This window comes from Gordionus sp. m RMFG-2023, chromosome 5 (assembly GCF_954871325.1).
Source record: "Gordionus sp. m RMFG-2023 chromosome 5, tfGorSpeb1-WG-v2, whole genome shotgun sequence".
In the NCBI taxonomy this organism is placed as follows: Eukaryota; Metazoa; Nematomorpha; class Gordioida; order Chordodea; family Parachordodidae; genus Gordionus; species Gordionus sp. m RMFG-2023.
The window spans coordinates 26329521-26356018 of NC_088779.1; the positions used below are offsets into that span (position 1 = coordinate 26329521).

Sequence of the window (26498 nt, forward strand, 5' to 3'; positions counted from 1 at the left end):
AGATTGACATATTCTTATTATTAGCATTAATAAAAATCAATGTATAAAATTATCATCTCCCACCAACTGATAAGAATATGACTGATCTCAATATAAAATCCCAAAAATGGACATCTTACAAAAATTTGGTAGCTCTAAGTTCTTCATTTTTCTTGCTATGCTCAGCATTTCAAGCTGTTTCTACACTTCAAACAAGCATAAATGCTTATAATGGACTCGGTTCCAATTCATTGAGCATAATATACGGATTTTTTATAGTGTCTTGCCTATTTTTACCAGAACTACTAATTTCCTACCTAACTATTAAATGGACACTCGTCATATGTATTATTATGTATACAAGTTTTATCGCCGCTAATTTTAAACCTGCCTGGTATACTCTTTACCCTACTTCAATTCTTTTGGGTCTCGCTGCTGGTCCACTATGGACATCTCAATCGGTTTATATAACTGCTTTGAGCAAAAATCTTTGTCAGTGTCGCTCAACCCTAAAAGAAAAACACATTCTTCTATCCTTGCCAGTTCCTTCTAAATCTTTTAACTCTTCTATGACTAATAAAATTACGGGAACAATTGTTGAAAATAATAAGCAAGAGGCTAATATAGCACCATTCCTGTTTGGCATATTTTTTGCATTCTACGAGATCGGATCCTTATTTGGTCAGTTAATTTCTTCACTTACACTCAGTAACATTATTGTGATTAAATCGTTTGGAAAGACGATTTCAAACGATTCTATCTACTGTGGTTCGGCCTTTTGTTCAAGTAATGGGACACAGAATTTTCATATTAAATATTCTCCGGGTAAAATATACACACTGTACGCTATTTATACAGCCCTATCCCTTTCGGCTCTTTTGGTAGTAATAATTTTCTTAGATAATCTACCAAGGCAATCCATCAAAGATGACAATAATGAGAGTATTTATTTTAAAAAAAAAATTTTTTGAGTAAGTTCATAGATTTATTATTAACGCTCTCTTTTGCTATATTAGAATACATAGCAATGACTTTTGGAATCATTTTTAAAAATTATACATAGAGATCATAATGAGAGAGAAATGTTTAAAGCAAATTAGGGGTTACCAGAATTTTTCTAAGGGGGGTGGTGTGGTGCAATTATTACCTAGGGTTTTCCCATTTAATTATATTGGACCTATGTTAGTTTTTTATAAAAATAATTTTGTTCACTTTTTTAAAATAAAAATGAACTTTTACTCATTTTTCTCTCAAATTCTTGTTTATAGACATTTTTGGGGAAAGTGGGCAGAACAGGGGGTGGTGGGGTATTTTAGCTTAAAATTAAATTTATTAAGACAAATTATCGAAGGAGAATTTCCCTTTGTCATTGGCTACGGAGAAGAAAAGCCTTATATTAATATATAACTCAAGAATTTTAATAATTTAGTTGTAACCAAAAGGTGTTAAGAAAAGGATTTCTATTTGGTCAATGTGTTTTGCCACTCTAAATCAAACCTTAGATCCGATGCAAATATGCTTGATTCCTCTTTCAATATATAGCGGATTGCAGACAGGAATTTTGTCGGCAGATTATACGAAAGTAGGATCACATAACATAATCATATTATTTATAAGGAAATTTCTATTTTTAAGTGTTATTTGATAATTTATATCAATGTCCTTTTTACCGACTAAATCATATTAATAGGTTTTAAAATTAACGTATTTAAAAAGATTAAAAGAAAAAAAATAAATCTAGTTTTAATTATAGATATGATACGATGTTAAGAAAAGGGTAAATAAGCCTTAGTATAATAATATATTATATATGCATATAATAAGTCTCACAAATCATAGCACTTGAAATATCAAATAAATGATAATTAGTTTCAATTTTCCACTGATTATTTTTTGATTTTACGAATGTAAAATACTATTTTTAATGAATAATTAGCATATTATTTATTATATTATTTTTTTTAGCTTGAGAATTTTATATGTATATAATAATCATGATTTATATAAACAAGTTTACGACACGAAAATATAAAAATGAGCGGGTTATTCAATCTGAAATTAAATTTAGAAAAAAAATTAATAATAAAATTTTAGGATTTGTTATATAAAATTTACCATAAATTTTTGTTTCTGCAGAGGCACCATTTGCACGGCCCGGCCCGGTTTTAAATTTTTTAGGCCCGGCCTGGCCCGGATATTTTTTAAAAAAATTTTTTACGGCCCGGCCCGGCTCGGAATTTTTTAAAATTATATTTGACCTGGTATATACAAAAATTCACCTATAAGGTATTTTACCATATTTTTCAGCGAGTATTATCGCTTATTATTTAAAAAATACATGAAAAAAGCTAATATTTTGAGAATATTATATTGAATTTATAAAAATTATAAAACTGTTATTTATAAAAATGGATATTTTGAGCATATACTATATTTTTTGCATTTATAAAAATAAAACTAATATTCATAAAAATGGTAATAATATTTTGAGCATATACTATATTTTATATTGCATTTAAAAAAAATAAAACTAATATTTAATTTATAAAAATGGAAAATATTTTGAGAATATTATATATTTTATTTAATTTACTATTTAATTTATAAAATAAAAATAAATCGCTATTTAAAAAAATGCATGTATAATAAATAGTATTTTGAAAAATCTAATTGCACAATATTAATATAATTTATTTTATAATTTTTAAATATTTTATATTACATTTATAGGTTGGTTTTTCAGGTGTAAAAATTAATTATTAATTTTCATGGATTTACCATCACATTTATGTCTTTTTAGATTGATGTACCATGTTTATAATTATAAGATAATATACTTGAACAATTCTTACATTGTACGTAGCCAATGTTTTTTTTTATTTTCATCTATGATGATGTTAAATTTAGCCCATATTTCAGATTTTAAATTATTATTTGTATTTCTAAAAGAATAATTATTATTTTTAATTTTATTAATTATATCATTAGTATTTTGTGCCATGATATTCCTTTATTTGATTGTTTTGGTAAATATTCTAAAAATTTAGATATGAATTATAAAAAATATATTATTAATACTTGAATATTGGGGCTTATTTAAGATATTCCTTTATTTGATTGTTTTGGTAAAATATGTTGTAAAAATTTAGATATGAATTATAAAAAAATATATTAATACTTTGAATAAATTTGCAGGAAATTAATAATTAGATCGATCTGTGGGTGTTAGGTGTGTTAACCATCACCCAATATTATATTAATCATAACTATATAATAATATAATCTTATAACCATTAACTCATAATGTAAAAATTTTTATAAAAAATATCAAGGCCCGGCCCGGCCCGGGTTTAACAATCTTAAACCCGGCCCGGATATATTAAAAAAAAATTTTTTTAAGCCCGGCCCGACCCGGGTATATTTAAAAAATTTAAAATACCTGATTTTTCTTGATTGATTTAACCTCCAAATTTTTTCGAGTCCATATTCTTATCAGTCATAACTATCTATCATTATAAAATAAAATATATATAACCCCAAAACATGTTTTTAATGACATTTAATTTTACAATATAAGTTAGTATAAATATGGGAAGAAATTTTAAGCAAATGAAAGAAAGGAAGCAGAGGAAATATTTAAGGCAAAATCCAAAATTTATTATTATATTTTCTTATCCATCTTCTACCAAAGGCTTACATAACCTGTTATTACGGGATGAGATACCTGGGTTTCGTGATGATGATATACGGAGTAATTAACGCTATAGTTGGCCCCAGTTTGGGTTATCTGAGCAAGAAAATACCTCGTTGGTCGTTGTTTCTAACGACTGCCATAATCCATTCCTGTTTTGTTTTCCCCATTTTGGCTTTCTCCAGACAAGCATTTGCTGATCATTTTTATCTAATGTTCATCGTTGCGGGCTTATGGGGATTATTCGATGGGATTTTTCAGCCACAAATCAATGGTGCATATTTATAAATATTATTTATCTATTTTAAGAAAATTTTAAGAAAATGTTTAGAAACTTTTCGAGGAATAAAATTATTCTCAGTATATAAAATATAAACTATTTTTCTAAATTGTTGTTTCGTTGCCTACATTCGCTTTTAGTTGAAAGAGGAAATTTTGAGGTTTGGTGTAATATAATTACCCTTTTAATTTTCCATTTTTACTAATTTATAATTAAAATTTATTTATACCCACATCAATAATTATATTTATTAATATAAAATAAAATAAATTTCAGGTTTATACAGTTCAATATTTCAAAAGAATCCTGAACCAGCCTTCGCCAACCACCGGTTATGGGAAGCCGTCGGATTTGTAATGAGTTTCAGCTTTCACGAAGTCTTATGCATCAAATCGAAACTCATTTTCTTGACAGTTATATTAGTATTGGCTACCATTTCTTACATCGTTTTGGAGATCATTATCAAAAAAAGATCTTAAAAGAAAAATATGAATCTGACACTATTTTTCACTTTATTTATTTTTCTTAATTTCATTTGCGAATTCGATATTTGTTTAATAAAATTAAATAGATATTTTTGGAACATTTTTTTGGTTTATTATTTGATTTTCTTATTGGCAGAAATATCGTTATTTATAAATAAAGAAAATTATTTTTTCTTGTGTATTTTTTTCATTTTTAAGGCAATTGCCAATATTAAGATAACATTTTATTATTGATTTAATATTCTTCCTAGACAAATTTCTATATAAGCCAAAATCTTATAAAAATTATAGGAATTAAATATTCTTAGTCAAAATTGAACTTTAACTTATAATTTAAAATTTTAAATCGATAGGCGTTCCATGGTTTAAATTACTTATACATTATATTGAGCTTTGACTTAAAAAAAAGGAGTCATATTAGGTGCTTGTATAGATTTAATGTGTTTCTTTAACGAACTAAGTTAGTTCAACTCTCTAGAACTATTTAAGCCTTTTTGAGTAAAATTCTACCCACGCGAGTTCATTCCGATCCCGTCCTCCCTTATTATATCATAGGGTTTACTTCGCTGCTGGTACTTGATCATCGTTATACTAGCGTGCAGAATTAAAATGCAATGATAATCAATGAATTTTACAATGTCCAGATATTAAGACAAGAAAATAGGAACTTGGTGTAAGTAAAATATTGTTGGGTTATCGGCAAAGATTTATTAATCTCACTAGTATCCATGGGTTGGAAAATTTAAAGGTATCTATGAGGGTTTGGTGACTTTCCCCGAATTAAAAATGTTTTTGTCAAAATATAATTAATTTTATGTTTAATAATTTATATAAGACTATTTATAAATTTAAAAATAAAATTAAAAATTATTTTCACCCCAAATATCAAAACCCTTATGCTTAAAATATTTTTTAAATTTATTTAACCCAATAATTGAAAAGCATTTAAATTTTTTTAGGTTGAACAAAAATAATCAATAATCAAAGATATCTTCCAAAAGTTTTTCAAATTTGGCAAAAATATTGTTTTAATTTAAATCAAAGGAAAGCATTTAAATTTTTTTAGGATTTTGTTTTTCAAATTTGGCAAAAATATTGTTTTAATTTAAATCAAAATTATAAGCTAATTAAAAAAATATATATAATAATATTTGTTATTTTATTTTTAAGAATTACCGGATGGAATTTTTTATCAACTACTGTATTTAAAAAAAAACCTTCCTAAAAGGAGAGAATCAACAAAGAAGAGAAAAAAAGAAATATTTATATGTAAAATTTTACTTGCGTCTTGATGAAAAATCTCCATAATTCAAATAATTATGGATCAGCAAATGAGATAAGAGCTTAAATTAGTAATATGCATATCTCGGTCCAACTTGAAACGCCTATTTTTGAAATAATTTCGCTCAGGCTGGGTCGGGCCTAATTTTATCGGGTTTAAATATATCATTTTATTTTGTCAAATAAATAAATATATTTTAAAATTCTTGCAAGAGGCTTAGGCGGAAAAATAATTTTTATTTAAGGTCGAGCTTTTCAGTACAAATAAAAAAAATTAAGAAAATTTATATTGAATTTAGATGGTATTGTTTTTACAATACTACATTGTAGAATCAATACCGTATTGAATTTGATGGTATTGTTTTTACAATACTACACAGGGCCGGGCTTGAAAATTCATACCCAATGAAGATCACTAGTTTGAACACTAGGCATATTTTTATGATCATATGTTTATTTTAGATTTGGGCTGTTGGACATGTTTAAACAATTTTAAATACAACCCACTCTACACTTAGATATAGCCAGGGAAAAGTTAAATCATCGTCACCTGAAGAAATGAGTACTATTGAGATATTTACTTTATAAAATAAATTATATTGCTAGAGAATATAAATTTAACACACCTGATTGATTCAATGGTAATTAGATTAATAATCTTTACTGCATAAAATTCAACAACAAAATGAGTAATAAATAAAATATAATTGAATTAAAAACTCGGCTTAAATTATTTATAAAATTTAAAAATAATAAAAAAATATATTTTCCATTTTTTTTAAGGTAACGAATAGCGTTTTGTAACATTACTTAAAAATAAGAAACGTTTTACACTTCACTCGTTATGTTTTACAACAAGTAATGCATGGCGTTCTTTTACCTCGAAAAATGTAACGATATTAGTCGACGACGTTTCTTTCATCGACCTTACTCTATAGCATTACTTTCTATATATAAAAATGATGCCAAAGATTAAATTGCAAACTGTCAAAACAAAAATAATATACCTATGCAAAAACAGTATCTAGCAACAAACTCATTTGAATCTTATTGTTATCAACCAGTTTCTGCCACAATATAAGAGATGTTGTTAGTGTTGTTAAACGTCTCGATTTTTAAAAACGGTCAGCCCAATTATAGCCAAAAAATATTAAGCAAGTCTGGAGATTTCGTTAATAAATTAAACCGGTTTACCATCTATGAGCGAAATCTCTAGGTTTGGATAATATTTTTAGCTAAAATATTGGATCCGCCGTTCTCTTCTCTTCTCTTTAAAACCACACTAGAGCATGCAATTTCAAATATATTATTTTGAAAATATTCTTTAGACTTGAATTATGATTAAATTTCGCCATATTTTATATATTTTCTTAAATTCAATAGACGTGGGGTGAACATACCCTTTCTGGTTTAGCAGAGTTTGAAAAAATTTATTGATGAAGAAACAGATCAAATTTTGCCTAGGAATACCAAATAATTTTTGATAAAATCTTATTTTGCAATTTTCATTAAAAAATTTTCAAGATCAAATAGCAATTTTATTTTTCGAAACCTAAAAAAAAACTTTGTAAACAAATATAGATATTTTTGTTTTAGATAAAATGTTAGTATATATATGTCAGGGATATGAAATCCCTGGAGAACAGAATTTTTGAATTTTATATAATTTACTGAAGAAAATATTTAAAATTTTAGTCTGATTTGACCGGAAATGCATTTCAGAGAGTGTAGATTAACTTCCTTATAAGAATTAGACAATTTTCTAAACTTTTTGTAGTTTTTAATTAATAAAAAAGTATATATTAATAAAATTATTGAACATAAATGAGAACCCTTCTTTTTTATTGTTTAATATTTTGCCAAGTCCGAAAAACTTGAATATTTTAAAGTTTAATATTGATTCAATTCAGACCAAGTGAATACATTATGAATTACAATTACAAATCATTCAATAGGATGCATCATTGTAATTTTCAAATATTTATTTTTTATAAGTATCATTTTATAAGTTTAAATGGATATTAAGTAAGTATATTTATGTTTATAATATATAATATTGACTTTGGACTTCTATTTGTTTCGGAATCAATAATCGTTGGTATTATTAAGGCTTATATTTTTTTGTACAACTTTTCTTGCTCTTAAAATTGTTAGAATTTCTTTCATATCCACCATAAATAAAAATTTTACATTTTTTAGCTTCCGAATACCATCTATTTACAAGGCTTACACATGGTCCATGTTCTAGAGGCAACTGACAATTAGTTAATCTTTTGCAAAATGAATCAAAAGGAGGAGGGGAGGGGAGGGGAGGGGGGTTAGAGATGAACCCCCTCTTTTTCGTAAGAACATTTGATCAGCCTCTTAACCAATTTATTGTTTTATTTCCCCATAGAACCATCCTTTGATAGGTTACATATAAGTATTGGAGTTTTGGCAAAAATTATATTTATTTAGATAATTTATCATAATAATTTTATGTTTGATGAAATACAATTTATTATAATTCATATCCTGTATATTTGATTGAAATCATTACAGGAAATAATAATTACTAATACATTTTTACAGATATCAATATTGAAAGATCTACCCCCCCCCCCCCACCTTTCCCTTTCGTTTGTTTGATATTTTACACAACCAACATTTGGCAGTATTAAATTATTTGGTTACTATAATGACAAATTACTTATCTAGGGAGAAAACCCAAATCAAAATGTAATTGATGATATGAATTTTATTCCTTTTTCCGCCATTCTTTTCTTTTATTCCAAGCGTATAATGTTATTCGATTAAGATTGAGAATGATGTTTATATGGTTATATTATATTGTTGAACTTTAAATGAATGTTATTATTGTATCTTGTTGAATTGATCTTATGATCATTGTATTTGTATCTATTAAAATCTAATATATGAACCATTTGTCTATTATTTTAAATCGAAATGTATGTTATCGCATTCTAAAATAAAAAAATATTTATTGTTAAACACACTATAAATATATTACACATTATAAAAAAAAATTGTCAAAATACATTAATATTTCATAATAATTACAGCTTATATATTATTAATTAAGGAATGCAACTTAAAGGCTGATTAGTTTGGATAGACCTGTAGAAAGCACCACAAAGGCCTCTGCAAGGATACGGAGTACATATTACATCTATGGTAGAAGGCTCGCAAAAAGCTACAGTTTCACAAGGTTCGCATTCGGGAGTAGTTTCATTATTTTCGCAAAACCATGGGTCTAATTTGAGTATATGTATGGCTGGCAAAGGGTGTTTAGTTGGCTTAAAAAGAATAGTTGATGGCAAACTTATAATTGGGATTGAGGCTGTAAGCGACGAAGTTGTAACGGGATCAGTTAATTTTGTGGTGTTGATTAGGTGTTTTTCTATCCTTTCTTTATTATAAATGATAATACAGTATAATTAAAAATTTAATATGTATCATGGTATTTCTTAAAAAAAATATAAAAATCCGAAAATTTACTAATATACCCTAAATCAAATTAGATTCCCAATAAATGGATTTAAATAACCATATTTACACATAAAATTATATATGGTGAGAATAATGATGATTATTTTTATTCACAAATCTTATTCTCCTTTTATATATCGTAAAAATCAATAAATAATTATATTTAAAATAGCAAAATAAGTTTTACTTTAACATTCGATCAAATTTTACATATTTTCAGATAAGTTAAATAATTCGAGCATTTTTTTTTCATAATCATATTGTACTATTATCACTAAAATATTTTAAGTTTTTTTCATAATAATGCGTGGTTATCCAACTCCTTTGAATAAAAAGACCCGCTAAGATTTCATATAAATAGGATCCTTATAACAATCTATTTTGAAATATTGATAATTAATCATGAAACTATTCTTGTAGATCCAAAAATAATTAAGTTACAATTCTTAGTAGTAGAAAATTACAAACCCACAAGATTTGAGTTTTTTTAAAATTTATTGATGGAAAATAAATATTAAATGTTTCTGTTGTAGCTGTTGAAGAAAGGAAGGAATAAATTTAATATAATACATCAAATGTCAGTTATTTTCTGACAGGGGAATTAGTCTTTCCTGGTTGATGGGAAGAAAACGAAAACACCTATGAATAATGGATCTGTTTTATTGTTGCCGTCGACAGGATTTATCTAGGGATTAATGCGGAACACAATGCAATGTAAAGGATCAGAAAGTGATGGTACAGAACCTGGAGATTCAAGAGTTATTTGTTATAAAAAGGTAATAACCATTTTTTTTCATGTAATTTTGAATTTTACTGTGAAACCACAACACAAGTACTAGAAACTATACAGGGGTAAATGAGATTAAGGGGTGAGTTTAAGGGTTTCTATACTTATATATTTAGCTTACAAAGGTAAAGATAGAAAGTATGTAATGGGTATTAGGCAGGAATATGGAAATAAGATCAAGTATTTAAGACAGTTATATTTGGTATATTATATGTCTAGATGTATATTGTACATCCAATTTTGATCATTATTTGATACGCCTTAAGACTCATTGAATGGTGTTATAGGTATTCCGTCATAGGAAGCTAAGACCTCAAGATCAGCAGGACAGAAAGGATTGCTAAATATTTAAATATTTGAAATTTAGGAAAATATATATGGAAATAGACTTAATAAAGTGTGTATTATATAATTATGCATTTTGGGTTTTTAAAGGGATGGACATGTGTGGGATCATTTATTATTAATTAATGTTAATATATTGTATTTGTAATTTAGTTTCAATTAAGGTTGATATGTTATTAAGGGATATCATTTATTATTAATTAATGTTAATATATTGTATTTGTAATTTAGTTTCAATTAAAGTTGATATATCATTAAGTGATCCATTGAGGGTGAGTTAATGTTGTTTATTTTGAAGTAATTAACCATTTTTATGAAATAGAATGTAATGTGAATTACATATATGATATGTTTAATTATGAATGATAATTTAAAGGAATTGAAGTATGATGAAGTCAGAATAATATCTATAATGTTAGATGTGGATTGGATAGTTATTTTGATTTAGTGTCTGCATTTGGTATATATATAAATTGGGTAGGAATTTATATGATATATTAGATGATGTATAATATTTTTTTTCCAAATTATGAAATCTTTATATTTAATATATATATATTTTTTTTTTAAATTATAAAATTTTATAAAAAGTTATATTTGAAATTATTATATTATTTTTATGGTATGCAATGATGTGAAGGGAAAATATTTTTACAGATAAGGTCAGCCCGTGTTGATGGGTATGCCTTGAGGTGGGAATATTGTTTAGTTTGCATACTGGAGAAGGTTTCTTTTTGTGTAAATTTTTTTTGTAAATTTATGCTACATATTACATTTTTTTTATCTTTCTAATAATTTTATAGTACATTTATGCTACATATGACATTTTTTTATCTTTGTAATAATTTTATAGTACATCACATTTTACTATTTATTTTATGAACATTTTTTTTAATAAAAAAGACTTAAATTATTTTATATTGTGAAGGTATATTAAAAATTCTTTACATATATACCATATAGCCAATTATATTCTCAATTTTTGTTACTTTGCATTCTACATTTTTGTGAATTTGTGCTAATTGTGATGGCAGAGTTAGGTAGAAATGGTATATTTTTCTTAGGATACTGAGTAATTCCTAGATGGAAAATATTGTATTTTCTACACATTATATATTTTCCCTCCCTATAAAATTAAATTTATTTCTATGCATATGTTTTGTAATTTTATTTAAAATCTTTGTTTGGCAAAGTTTCGCAATTATTTTTAATCCTTAAAGATGGATTTTTCTATTCATTTTAGGAGATATTTATAAAAATGTAGCTATGTTTTTTTCACATGACAGAAGGAAATTTACATGTGTTGAAATTGCATTTCACACATAGACCATGTGTTCACATTACATTATTATATGTAAAATCATTATTTCTTAATTACCATGAATCATACCCAAATAATGTATATTATAGCTCATATTTCCCAAATGTCCTAAAATGATTGAATTATTATGTTTGGCTGATATTACATTGTCCATATTAATGTTCCATTGATTATAAATGCAGATACCCCAATGTACATGTCATTATTAATAATATGTGTTTTCGCGATTATATATTGAAATGTATCGGAGATATTATATTATAAACCATCATAAGGGAAGACGATTCGATTAATTCCCTGAACGTCTTCAAGGCGTCTCGATACAATTCAAAAAGGTGATTCAATACAACACCACCGCAGAGAGAGGGACGCTGGGCTTGTGAAGGGTGGGCGTGTTGTAGCTGTTGAAGAAAAGAAGGAATAAATTTAATATAATACATCAAATGTCAGTTATTTTCTGACAGGGGAATTAGTCTTTCCTGGTGGATGGGAAGAAAACGAAAACACCACATGGGTTATTGTCAATAAAAGTTCTTTGTTGGAGATTTGTAGTGAAGATATTGGATTAATTGGAGAAGATGTCAGCTGGGAGGAACAAAGAATGGACCTGTGGGAATGAAGAATATATGAATCTGCATAATTATTATTTATAATCTTTATATTTTTTTTAATGGATAGAGAAATATAATTATGAATAAATATGGATCTGTTTTAGTTTCTAATATATTATATTCGAATTACGTGATGCAGAACGTTTTCGCCCTCTAGGATTTATTAAATTTTATATATTTCATATCTTAAAATATTTATCTAACTCTTTTGTAAAAAAATGAGTCGATGTCGACAGACCAGCTAAAAAGACTCAATGGGGAAAGGATTAATCTTGAGATCAAGCTAAATGGATGCAGAAAATTTGCAATGATGTTAGCAGATTTAAGCTCGAATATACAAATGTAAATTATTTTATATGACTTATAGGGGAAGCATTTAGATGTAACTGTTTTGAAAGACACTCAATTCCTAACAAGTGTTTTGTTAAAGGGTTTGTATAGATTTATATTAAAAATTATAACAGATGGCATTTCAAGAGTAGAATAGTATCCCCCCCCCCCCTACTTCCATATTCCTCAAATTCAAAAATGATCCACAAATAAAATCTATCAAATGAGATCATCTAATTTACTTTGTCCTTGAGTTTAAAAAGGAACATTTGCCATTGGTTGAAATATAAGATCGAGCCCAAAATATTTATTAGAGGGTTTAGGTCTGAATTTGTCCTGGCTGTTGTCTAGTTGTGTGTCAAAAGTCTAGATTTGAACTTTTCTAGAAACGGCTAACTCATATTTTATCTATAAAAATATTATGCAAGCCTGAAGATTTTGCTCATAGCTGGCACAAAAATTTGGACATCTATTAGCGAAATCTTAGGCTAGGCAATATACTATAATATGCAGTTTTTAAAAATCGACTCAAATTGAGCCATTTAAGTTTAGATAAAATGTTTCTTAAAATTATATAATTTTTTATGAAAATGGTCATTATTTTATAGAGATTATTAACTTATATTTATTTTTTTTTAAAATTATTGTACGTAGATATATTTTATGGATTTTGGTAGAAGATAGAGGGTGAGAGGGAAGTCAATTCACTTGCCCCCCTAATAACTTAGGCATATGCTTAAATATAATACATCAAGGTGCTTTAATAAGTGAAATAAAAAGATCGCAATTTCGTGAGTAATGATATTTTAAATAAAAGGCACTTCATCCAGATTTAATGTAGTCTTAAAATGAATAGAAGATAACACTATTGTTAAAAACCACGATTTCGCCGGTTGAAATGGGTAAATTAAGATAGAAAAATATAATTAAGCTTTTATCCAAAAGATTGAAAAAATTAGCCCTATTCTGGGCAAATTTCGAAACCTTTATATATTTTAACGTAAAATAAGCAAATTCGAGGTTTTGAACTACACTAAAATGCAGTCTCTAATGAAAGATGGGAATATTAAGAAAAAGATATTTTTGGATAAAATGAAATATCATTTTTAGACTGAAGGAAAAGTTATCATTTTACTAGATCACAAAACCGAAACTTAAAATATTATTTTAAATAAAATAAGTCAACAAAAAAATAGGAAAAATTTAAATATATCAATATATTTACCTGTTGGGTTTAGACCCAGAGCTACTGATAAAATATACATTTGCGAAGCTAAAATTAAATAAAGTTTGATTAAAATTTTATTATGGCATAAACACTTATTGCTACCTATTAAAATTGCGCTGAAATATTTCATATTCGATTGTAATTCTTTTCTATATTTATTTAATAATAAATTTAAAACATTAAAATTTATATATTTATCATTATATCAAAAAAAAAACTTTATTAAAAAAAATATAGATTTTAAATAATTTAGACTTAGAAGCTCTATCAATAGATATTTTAGAAATGTCAACAATCATTTTACGTAGAAAATTTAAATAATTTCTTAAAGTATTTATAGTTTTTTGAATCCACAATTTCTATTAATTGAAAATGAATAATAAAAATTATACATTTTGGAATCCACAATTTCTATTAATTGAAAATGAATAATAAAAATTATACATTTTGGACGTAATTATAATTTATGTAAAGAAACAAAAAAGCATTATATTTCATGTAAAGCATTTATATAAAACTTCTGGACATTTATTATGATTTTTAACCCTTTTTAGATAAAATTATAATTAATGGAATCCCCATTACAGCACAGTTACAATATATTTTAAAATATAATTGTATTTATTTAACAAAACTTAATGAATGGATACGTTAGGGTTGTCTAAATCAATATATATATTTATTTTTGCAATGGTTTTTGAATATACAGAAAATGATTTTAAAGTAAATCGAAAGAAAACTTAGAAAAATCATTTTTTCTAATTTTTTTGATAAGAAAATCTAAAAGGATAAAAAGCCTTTAAATTGTAGTTAAGTATTTTTTAAAATATTTTATAAGGGTAAAGGATTTGAGTAGGATTCTCAAATACACGTGTAATATAATTATTATTAGTAGAAGATATAAATATATAGACATAAATCCCGACAAAATGGGATATGGAGGGCGTTAAATTATATATAAATGGAGAGAAAAACATCATAGACACTTTTAATTAACAATCTTTTTATGTAAAAAGGTAAAATTTGTTCTATAATCTATCGTCAATTTTTGTATTATAACGGAAGGCGTGTAGCCAGGAATTTTGGCGGGGGATAGGGGGAGTGAGGGAGCTTAGCGAAACGACTTGAAGATAAAATTCTAAAATTTATCCCATTGATCCTAAATGGTCTTTAAAATAGATATCAGCGAATTCAAATAATGCTTGCAATTCACAATCTCCAAATTTTTTATATCCCTCACTCCCTTAGCTATGAGCCTATAAAACGACATATAAAATAGAAATATTTTAAGTGATTACTAATTTTGTAAGGTATCACTTTCATTTCTTTCTATTCTATAAAATTCTGGTCAACACGGTTTTTATTGTATAAAAGATTCTATGGAATTCTAATCACCATATTAATTTCATCGATATCTTTAAGATAAAAGTATACCTACTATTTCGGTTATTAGCACTTATTGATACGAACATATTGCATAAATATCATTATTATCATTGATGTTTTTTTGGCAGCGATTATATTCCTTATTTCAGCTGAATTCTGGTAGATCTTTATAGAAAAAGGGTAATAAATTAGATATTTTATTAATTCCTATCGTCGCTATTTTATATTAAATTCAAAAGATACATTATGAATTTCAGTTTATACATAAATACAAAAAGTATCTCTAAATTTTTATAAAAATCATTGCTTATTATTTTCTACATATTTTAAATTTCAAATATTCGATATTTATGGTAGTTTAATATGTATTTTTTTTAAATATATATTTTCTAATTATATAAAAAGAAAAACTTAAATCCAAATGTAATACTTAGACCTGTGCGCCGACAAACTATCGTAAAAAATCCTATTAACGGCCGGCGGCGAGCCGATTTTTAGCTGCCGTCAACAAAATCGGCTTAAATCGGCGCAGTTATAAATTTTTATAACATAATTTTTTTTAATTGCTTATTATTTTTTAAAAATACGAATATACATTACTCTACAGATATCTCGGCATATTTTTTAATATTTATATAATAGAAAACTCATTATAAATCCAAATTTCGTAATTTTACAATTATCATGTATAAAAATTATTTTATTTAAATATTCGGGATAATAATAATCCCCTTGAATTTAACGTCAATCCAGCAGTAGAGAAAACTCTTTCACTAGGTGTGCTACCCGAATGCAAAGAATTTTTTGGAGAGTCTGGAAAGATTGGGAAGTTTACTCTTCTTTTCTCTCCAAATTTAGAACCTCCACATCTTGTGAATACCGTTTTCCAAAAAAACTGTGGCATTATTGTTCTAAGTCACCTAACTTGGAATCATAATTTGTATTTGTTGAATGTTTATTTGCCAATTTTTTAAATTTAATAATTCATCTTGATCCTCATTAGCTATAATTACTACCTGATTATCATCATTCTCTATAAGTTTAAGATGTTTTATTATAAATTCTGAAGCGCTATATTAAATACTTTGACACAATTGTCAATTTTTGAAATTTTGGATCTAAAAGAGAAGCCAATACCTAGATAATTTTAAATTAAAAAATAAAAGAATATACTTATATATTATTACTTGCAGATTACACACCGAAAATCGTAACGCAAGTTTTTTTTAGCATATTTTCCTTAAGTGACACTATCATTTACTATTAAATTTGTATTAATTTCACTTCTAAAAAGTAACGCCAAGTTTAAAGTAGGCCCTTTTTGTACTGAAAGAAATTCGACAGTTTCTTTAAATTTTGAGAATGCTAATCGTTCTTCTACCAGCGATCTAACATGTCTGATGTTAAATTTATTTTACTTAGATATTTTTTTGATCTTCCTCGAATTCAATTTCAACCTCTGCAGTTTTATATCTTAGAGCAGTAATAATTTCTCTAATTCTTTTGCAAAAAAATTTCCAGACTATATTATCCAGAGTTAGGATACTAAAATTATTTATAGAATTATTAAATGTAGATGCATCCATTTTAAAAATATGTAAAATTATGGTAACTTTTCAAATTTTAGATTGATTGAATTCTATAATGAAGTCAATATAATTATGATTTTAAAATAGTCGAAAATAAAAATTCATCAAAATCCTGATTGACACTAAGAAATTACAATAGTGATGATGACCAATTATTAGAATAAAAAGGTATGAAATATGAAAGAGATTTCTGAGCCGGCCATGCGCGCTGGCGTGATTTTCTTAAACGGCGGCGTTTTCGATACTTATATTATTTACATGATGATCATTGGGTAATTATATATATCGTTGGTTGTCATATAATAATTTGTTAAATAATGACCAAGTTATAATAAAATGCAATAGGATCCATTTATTTTCTATTATTTTTATGTTAAAGGGATCACACGGTGGCCTCCAATATTTTCCATATCCTCCATCAGAGCACGGATCTACCTAGTTGTTTTCAGAAAGAATCTGGTCCTTACTGGATTCGAACCCAGAACTATTTAATGATATCCTCAAATACCTAATTGACCACAGATACCAATCAAAAACAACATATTATATTGTATATAAGGATAAAATTATGATGCTATCTAATATTTCAATAAAACAGATAAAAATTAATGTTCAATACTATTCATCATCAGGGTTGCTAAGCAAAATTATTCGATTTTGGGAGATTTTTGTAGCAAATTTTTTTTTATCTGTTTTCTTAACCTTTGTCAGTTAAAAGGAGAAATTTAATTTATAGGCTAAGAGGAACAAGGAGAAAATGTAAATATAGCTAATTTGGTGGATGAAGGTAAAAAGGACCATGTTGCCAAGATCCAGAATAAGGAAAATAAGCCAGAGCTTTCAAAAAAAAATGGAGTGGTTGGATTATTTAGTATTGCAAATATTTTACAGATTAAAATCAGGTATTACCAAATATGCCAATGTAACATCACTCAAAAAGACTGTTACTAATAATGAAAAAAGATTTACTTTAAAGTCTAAGTCTTATAAATACGAATAGGATCTTACCTTCCTTGTAAGATCCATAACTTAAACAATGGTGAATCAACCTATACTAAAATTTTACAAGAAGAAAGTTCTTAAATAAAATGGCCTTGAAAAACATTATATTATAATTGCAGAATACATAGAAGAAGAGCATTCAAAGACTAAAAGATTTGTAATTTTTTAAATAAAAAACCAATTAACTAATTTAAAAAAAAATTTAAATCAAGATGACAATTTTAATTTTATAGACATAAAAAATGAAAACCTTTATAAACAATAATACTGAAGAGTGATTAGTAATTGAAATTGAGATAATTATATTGTGTTACATCAGATTTTGTCAGATTTCTGTACCTCTAAAAATGCATTTCCAAACCACTACGAGTTGTGAGTAAACTTTTTCGTTATTAAAGAGAATTATTAAATATAAGAATGAGTAACTTGAATTTAGTAGAAATGGGAAAAAAATAGAAACTAATAATTTTAGAATGTTTCCAAAGAATTTAAAAATACATCTCAACCAAAATTATATTGTTAATAGGGAAAAAAATAGAAACTAATAATTTTAGAAATGTTTCCAAAGAATTTAAAAATACATCTCAACCAAAATTATATTGTTAATACTTTATATTAATTATTTTCCATAATATCACTGTAATATAAATATATATATAAATATTTCCTTAATTACATATATTTTATGATTGCATCCATAACAATTATTATACAAGCACAATTAAACTCTATCAACGTTATATAATATTTCTTTCTAGTTATAAGTCAATAATCATCTTCCATCTAATTTTATAGATATATTTGATCATAATTATATTTTTTGTATATTTTTATATATGGTTATTTTTCAAATAAAAACTTATATTTCAATTTTGTTTTCAATTAACTCACAGATATTCTTTCTATGGTGTTGAAAATTTTTTTTTAACTCTTCCTCCAAAATTTTTGTCTACCCCCCTCCCCCATCAATGAGTAAAGCTAGAATTGGACATATGTTCATAGTAATCTCACGGAATCGGTTATTATAACCAATAATAGAATCCAAAGATTTACTTCATAAAACTAAACATCACGATCAATTGTTCCTATCGATAAATAAAACCAACCCAAAAATGAAAAAAGAATAAAAGTTAGGAGGATTTTAATACCAGTTATTATATTTTTTTTAAATAAAAGATTTTGTGGTATATATCAGTAGTTTCAAAAATGGTAGTAGGTAGTAGCTCAATTGTGTGGTAGATTTCAATTTTAAAAAAAATTGTAATAATATTAATAGTCAGTAGACATGGCAACCATCATTACCCTTTACTATTATTATATTGTTTATTCAATTCAAATTAATATAATATTGTTAAAAAAATTTTTTGTGTTATCAAGTTAAAATGTCTTATATGAACCAGCTATCTAACATTTTAAATTGAGATATATTATTATCTAACAAACTAAAAAACATATTTATTATTAATAACATGATAAATATATTACGCATTATAAGAAATGGCAAAAATAAATATTTTATGAAAAATTACAGCATTAATGAATAGTTAATTAAAGGAAAGGAATGCATCTTATAGGCTTATTGGTTTCGGCTGATCTGTAAAAAGCGTTACAAAGGCCTCCACAAGGATCAGGAGTACAGAATACTTCTGCGCTAGGAGGTTCACAGAGAGCTATTGTTTCGCACGGTTTACATTTTGGAGTAATTTTATTATTTTTGCAAAGATTTGGAGCTATTTTGATTATTTTTATGGCTTGCAACGGGATCGTGAATGGATTTAAAGGAATGACTGATGTCCCTAATATATCGTAAAGAATATAAATAACTAAAAGTTACTTTAACATTAATTCATATTGATCGCTACTAACTTAAATTTACGAACTTTCAAATTTAAAGGTTTCTTTCGTTTTGATACGCAATATTATCGTTTGCTATTGTTAGTGCATAAAATATTTAAAGTTACATTTAGATTTAATGAATGTGCGGTTATCCAACTCCTTTGAATAACAATAACCAAAATTTTAAGATTTCAGAAAGATGGGATCCATATGACATTTTTTGGAATATTGATGATTAGTCTTGAAACTATTCTTGTAGATCCAAAATCTTTAAGTTACAATTTCTGGTAGAAGAAAAATAAATCCCAACGAAATTTAATATTTTTCGAAAAATTTATTGATGGAAAATAAATATTAAATGTATACTAATTCTATTACATTCATATGAAATTTTCATTGCTCAAAATAAATCCTTTTATTATTAATGCTTGAAATTGAAAAATTTATTTTATAGTTTTATTTTATAAGATGTATTTAATATTTTAAAAATCTTTATCAAATTCTGTCATTAAAAATCTTTATCTAATTCTGCCATTTTGATGTTAAAGAAAACGCCCATGTTGACATTCCAGCAAAAGCAAAAATAAAGGACTAAAATGTGGCAAAGATTAATCTTGGGATTATTCTAAATGGATGCAGATAATTCTGTGATAGCAAATTTGAGCTTGAATACACATAATTTTTGTGATATGAAGGCTAAAGGAATGCTTTAAATATGTGACTTTTTAAAAGGGCCTTCAAAATTCTACATAAGTGTTTTATTAAGAATTTTATATAAATTTATATTAATAACCAAAAAAGATGCTATTTTAATATTTCAGCAGGATAATACCCACCACCCTTTTACCCCCCCCCAACCCTCCCACACACACTACAAGGCCTCAGTTTGTCACAAATGATTTAGAAGTCAAAAATATCCAATGGAATCAATGACCTTATATTATGCCCGGTTTAAAAAAGTGATTAGTTGGACTATAAGTTAAATAAGGTATGTCTCTATTCCAAGGATTCTCATTTCCGCCTTAAATTGTTAAATCATGGGCGTAACTAATTTTCCTATGATTAGATCATTTTTATGTGACTTTACTGTTCAAAATTCTTAGAGGGTGTTAAGGTAATTTGATCAGGCTACTACTGTCTAGTTTAAAAAAATATTTTCATAAAAATTTCGAAATTTTAAAGGATAATTAACCAATCATTTCTGTCATCAGAATTCATTAATAATTCAACCCAATAATTTTTTTGTCCAAAAACGTTAAAATTAAGATTAGCCAAATTTGAAATTTAACAAAAAAAAATGGGAAAAGATTTGGCTTTATTCTGGCACAATCTCGAAGCTCAGATATTATCATTTTTAACAAAAATTTTAATTTAGGCAGTTTTTAATAAATAGGCAAAATTGATGATTTAAACGATATCAGAAACATACCCTAATAAAAGTTTAAAATTATAAGCAAGGCGTATTAAGGCAAATAAATTTGAATATTAATATGACAGAGTGAAGTATGATTTTCAGATTGTGAAAGAAGCTACCATATTACTTGATCACAAAACGAAAAAACAACAACAAAAAATTAGAAAATTTAAAATATTTAAATAAAATTTACCCTTTGGATTTTTCCTTGGAGCTGCTGATGAAATATTTATTTGGGAAACTAAAAATTAATAAAAATGTAGAGTTAGAATTTATTATGTATAAACACTTTTTACTTATTAAAATTGTTATGAATATTGAGGCGAAATATTTCATATTCAATGTTAGTAATGTTATAAAGAGATATTTATTTTAAAAATTTAAAACATTAATATTTTGCATTATATCAACAAAAAAAAAACTTTATTAACAAAGAACAAAATTTAGATTGTAAAAAATTTACATTTCCAAGCTCTATCAATGAATATCTACGAGATGTTAACAATCATTTAGCGAAAATTCAATTTATTTTTTAATGCCAAAATTTCCCTCGATTGAAAATCAATAATAAAATTAATTCATTTTGAGGGTGACCATGAATAATATAAATAATTATCATTAGCAGAATTATCATTACAGTCATAGTTAATATTTAAAATTTGGAATATAATTAAAATTAATGTTTGAGAATCATTTAACATTCTTTTCTAAATGACAAATTATTAGTATATATACAATACCTATGTCATATATAATTTTTTTTTAAAATAACCGATCAACTAACTCACTCATAACTGATTAAAAAAAGTAACTTATAAGTACTCTATTGATAATTTTGGCAGTTATAATAGAATTATGTTTCTAACTATTTTTATATTTAATACGTAGATATTTGAAAATCAGAGTTCCACAAACCTCTTCAAACCTTTTCGACAAAAAATTTTGAATTTCAGAATGACCATTTTTTAAATTAGGTTATTTTTTTTATTAAGATTCAATGCCAAATAATCTATAAAAAAATTTATTGCAAGAAATTTACGAGAAAATCTTTTCCAATTTTATTAAATAGAAAAAAATTCTCTCAAATTATTTACATGAAATTTTTGCGAATAAGTTTATACTCCAAAATCTTAGAAATTTATTCTAAGCCAAGAATAAAATGGTTATAGATAACAGAATGTGTGTTTAAATATAAAATGCATTTTTTTAAAATATAAGTATGTTTTAGGAATTTAACCAATTAAAATTCTTCATAGACCGGGGTTTGAGCAAATTTTAAAAACTTAAATTAACTTCAGTGAACATTTTAATTTCAAAATACCTGATTGTAATAGGAAATGTATTCTAGCTTTTTCATTATACATTTTAAATACATTAATTTAAAAATCCTTAATATAAATTATGTTCAAAGACAAAATTGTTTGATATTTACAGAGTAGTTACATGTTTTTCATACACTTATTTTTTACATTATAAATTATTTATTTTTTAATATAGTTTCTTAATTATTTTCTTTTTTTTTAAAATATATTTTTATTTTGATGTATTTTATATTGTCTATCTTATTCTTATATTGAAACGTTTTTAAATAAATTAATTTGACAAAAATAAATATGATTCTGACATCAAATCTTTCAGGATCAAACAATCTGCGCTATAAAGGATTTATGTTTTAAAAGACAAGACCCAATGTCTTTCCAACACTTCAACTTTACTTCCATCTAAACTGACAGGTTGTTTCTTGGGTTTGAATCCGGTACCTGGTGCAGTATATCAGACAGGCCTTATTTTTGCGGTTCCATATCATTTATAAGATCGTAGGGAAATATGGTTGGTTCTAGTGATGCAAAATCATTCATTTTAGCCAATCTAACCCAGTATTTATCCAGAAACTAAATATATTTATTTCTTGTGTTTTTTTTGTCCAACGAAAATTTTTATTTTTAAATTGAAAGAAAACTTAATAACCTATTATTGTTTAGATCAGTGATTAAATATTTTTTTATATAAACATTTTTGAGTTTCAAAAAAAAAGGATAATTTTTAACAAAACGGTAGTTTTATAAAAATATTGTGCTATTCAACTAATTTAAAATACAATATCAAAAAATTAAAGAAGTAATCGATTATAGTTGTAATTTCCCTAGCCTTGGGGTTTTTAGTGTAAATATAACTCATTTTAAAAAAACATAAGTAAAATAACTCGCATGCCTCAATCTTTGTCGGATCTTGTTTTGGTATACCCATAAGTGTTGAACCGAATTATCTGTTTTTTCGCCATTATCCAACTATAATGAATTGTAAACATAAACATCTATGCTCCATGTTAAATCATGTTTTTTATATATATCAAGGATGAAAAATGAAAGTATCTTCAGTTAAAAAAAAACATAAATTAAAAATAATAAAATTTTAGTTGTTGTATCTAATATAAGAAACCAATGATATCCAGACTAGAATATTTATATCAAGCATACATTTATATTTTTAATTATTTTATCACATTTTAATAAAATTAATGTATGACGGTAATGTGTTTTTATCTACAATGTGATAAGTTTGTATATTTTTAATTAAAAATTTTTATTTTACCAGAAATTTAACTCATCATTGTTGAAATAACTACCGAATGAATTTCAGGCAATTTTGTCATGAACCTTTGAACTTAATATAATTTAAATTAATTTTTCCATAGATTTTTTATATAAACTATAAATGATTCAAAGGTTAACGGAAAAATTATCTACAATTCATAAAATAGGTATTCTAAACATGCTAGAATACATTTGTAATAAAATCAGATTTTTAAATTTAAAAAAATGGCATTCTAAAAATGATTTAAGGTTAAAAAAAATAACATGGTGTTGGAAAAAACACATTGCTGCTAAATTAAAAATAAAATGTTTTAATGTTTCCTAATGATTATATTAGACCTATTAAAAAAGAAATAGAATCAAATAATAAATTATACACATTTGAATAATCATTAATTTGATCCGTATTCATTTTTAGAAACTGTCTAGTTTATATTAAATATGATTATCACCAAAAGGAAGGTACTTTTAGTAACTTTAATTTTAATTACCCGGAATCCTACATCATAATTACATTAGATTTATGGCAATTAATTAAAATAATATTTAAAAGTCATTTAGCGTCCTCTTTACCTGCTAAATTAATAATAATTCCTATATCAAAAGGATATTATTTTACTTACATGAAAATAAAAATTAACAAGGAATATTAAAAATATAATCCTTCATGAAATTATTTAGCTATTTTTCCTTTTAAAATGTTGCTAAAATATAATAAAAGTCAATTTCACACCTAATTAGCAAATTACATTTCAATTCTTATGAATTTATATTATTTTATTATATCAAATTTTTAAAACATAAATTAAACTATTTTTTTATTCAAAATTAATTTATGATTTGAAGATGATCATTAAACTTCTAGTACTTTTATTTGTATCTGAGGTAGAATTTTAGAATATAATATTAAAATAGCTTTGAAGCGTTTCCATTTTAATTAATATTTGTATTTTTCCTTTTTTTTTGTAAATGAAAGAATCAGAATTACATCTATTTTTTCGTACTAGTCTCTTTGCTATAAAGTTATTATTTTTTTTTACTAAGAGCCTATCAATTTAATTTAAAAAAATATGTTCAAGAAATATAACTACAATTTATAAATCTATTAATTTATTTTGAGATGTGTTGTTAAACGGCTTCTACCATCTCTAAGCAAAATTTCCAAGGCTTACATAATATTATCTAGGCTAAAATCTTAATCGGGCAGTTTTAAAAATCGAATCAAATTGGGCGGTTTAACACCACTAATTTGAGATTTTTCAAAATTTTATATAGGATTGTTAATTTTTACTATATATATATTTCATTTTCTTCAATCATCTAAAGATATCACAAGGTTACGACTATGGCAAAAAACAGTATTATTATCCTAAAACAAAATATATTGGACGTAGTGGCCATAATAATTACTATTCTTTTCATTCACATCATACTACAATTGATAGCTTCCATTCGAATCCAATTTTAAGATGTAAACAAGATAATACTTTATCACACTTCATAATTACTAAATTAATAATAATCTAATTAGACTAGACCAATAAAGCACAAGCATCTTATGTCAATATTTATTTTTACAATTTTTTCTTATAAAAAAATATCTCTCAACTCCGGGAATTTGTTTTAAGCAGATAACAAATGGACTGGATATTAATTCTAAATAAATAGCAATGTTAAAATATTTGTGAATACATGTTTTGTTTTTCAAGGCAAATATTTAATAATAAATTTTGGAATTTATGACAAACACCAAACCTCATTGAGTCAGATTAAATAAAATTTATATTGTATTTATTTTTATAAATAATTGAGATGTTTTGTAAATTAAAAAGAAAATTAAGAATAGTACTAGGAGCTAATCCCCATATTATACGACTTAAATATAGTCAAATCGGGATAAAAGACATTAATTAAAAATTTTGAAGACATTTTAAAAACTTTATTAAATCCATTTAGCTTCTTTGGTCTCGTTTCTGACATATTTTTATGTCATAGGTTGAGAAGTAGAAACTTGTGTGCATATATTGTATTTTATATATATTATAGAATTCTTAATTTAAATTGAATAGCTAGAGAAAAATGGGTCCAATTATTCACTGCTCAGTTTGTGATTATGATAGTGAGATTATATACTAAATGTATATGGAAGAATTATATAAATTTGATATAAAATATAGTTGTTAATTCAATTTAGCACTAATTTTTAAAATACTAGAACACATCATCAGCACAATTAGATTATTAAAATTTAAAATATCATTCAAGTATAGAAACCCTTGTGGCTTTTGTATTTATATAGTTAGAATACATAGATTAATTATTATTTATAAGGCAATAGACTTATTTACTAACATTGTCTACAATAACATATTTAACACAGAAATAAAAAAATCTAGATATATAGTATATATATTTTAAATATAAAACTGTATCCTTTTTAATTAGTCTGTATTGGCTGTCATCTACAAACATCAATAGCTAATCTAGACTGTGGATATACTTTTGGGTATCAGGTCTGTCCTACAAATTATTTTTGCGATAAAAGACCGAGCGACTTATATGGATGTTGTTGCCCAAGTTTAAAATTAATCACTTTTTAACTATTATATTAATTTTTAAAATTTCTTTAATGCACTGGCAGCGTCTACATGACAGGATTTTCACTGGATGCAACCCCCCCCCCCCCCCCCATAAACCTTTGCCTAACCCCCTAAAAAATTCCCCGCGCCTTTGGCGCGGTGCCTTATTATCATTATTTTCACCTGTTTATTTATTGATACTCTTTTTAAAGAATTTATAAAGGATAACTTAAATTAATCTATCTCTACTACCAACTATCGATATTTTTTG

General features: G+C 25.4%; 1 protein-coding gene and 1 long non-coding RNA gene across 2 annotated transcripts; one reads left to right on the forward strand and one right to left on the reverse strand.

Annotated features, from left to right (window-relative positions):
• The first annotated feature begins 77 nt into the window (after positions 1–77).
• Positions 78–4429, forward strand: LOC135930307 (protein unc-93 homolog A-like). The gene is made up of 4 exons (XM_065467089.1): positions 78–921; positions 1422–1561; positions 3671–3944; positions 4227–4429. The coding sequence occupies exons 1-4, from the start codon at positions 78–80 to the stop codon at positions 4427–4429; spliced, it is 1461 nt and encodes a 486-aa protein (XP_065323161.1).
• Positions 4430–19244: 14815 nt separating this feature from the next.
• LOC135929969 (uncharacterized) lies at positions 19245–19766 on the reverse strand. The gene is made up of 2 exons (XR_010572683.1): positions 19639–19766; positions 19245–19600 (listed from the first exon to the last, which is right to left on the reverse strand). It is a non-coding gene; the product is annotated as an uncharacterized LOC135929969 (long non-coding RNA).
• Positions 19767–26498: the final 6732 nt, after the last annotated feature.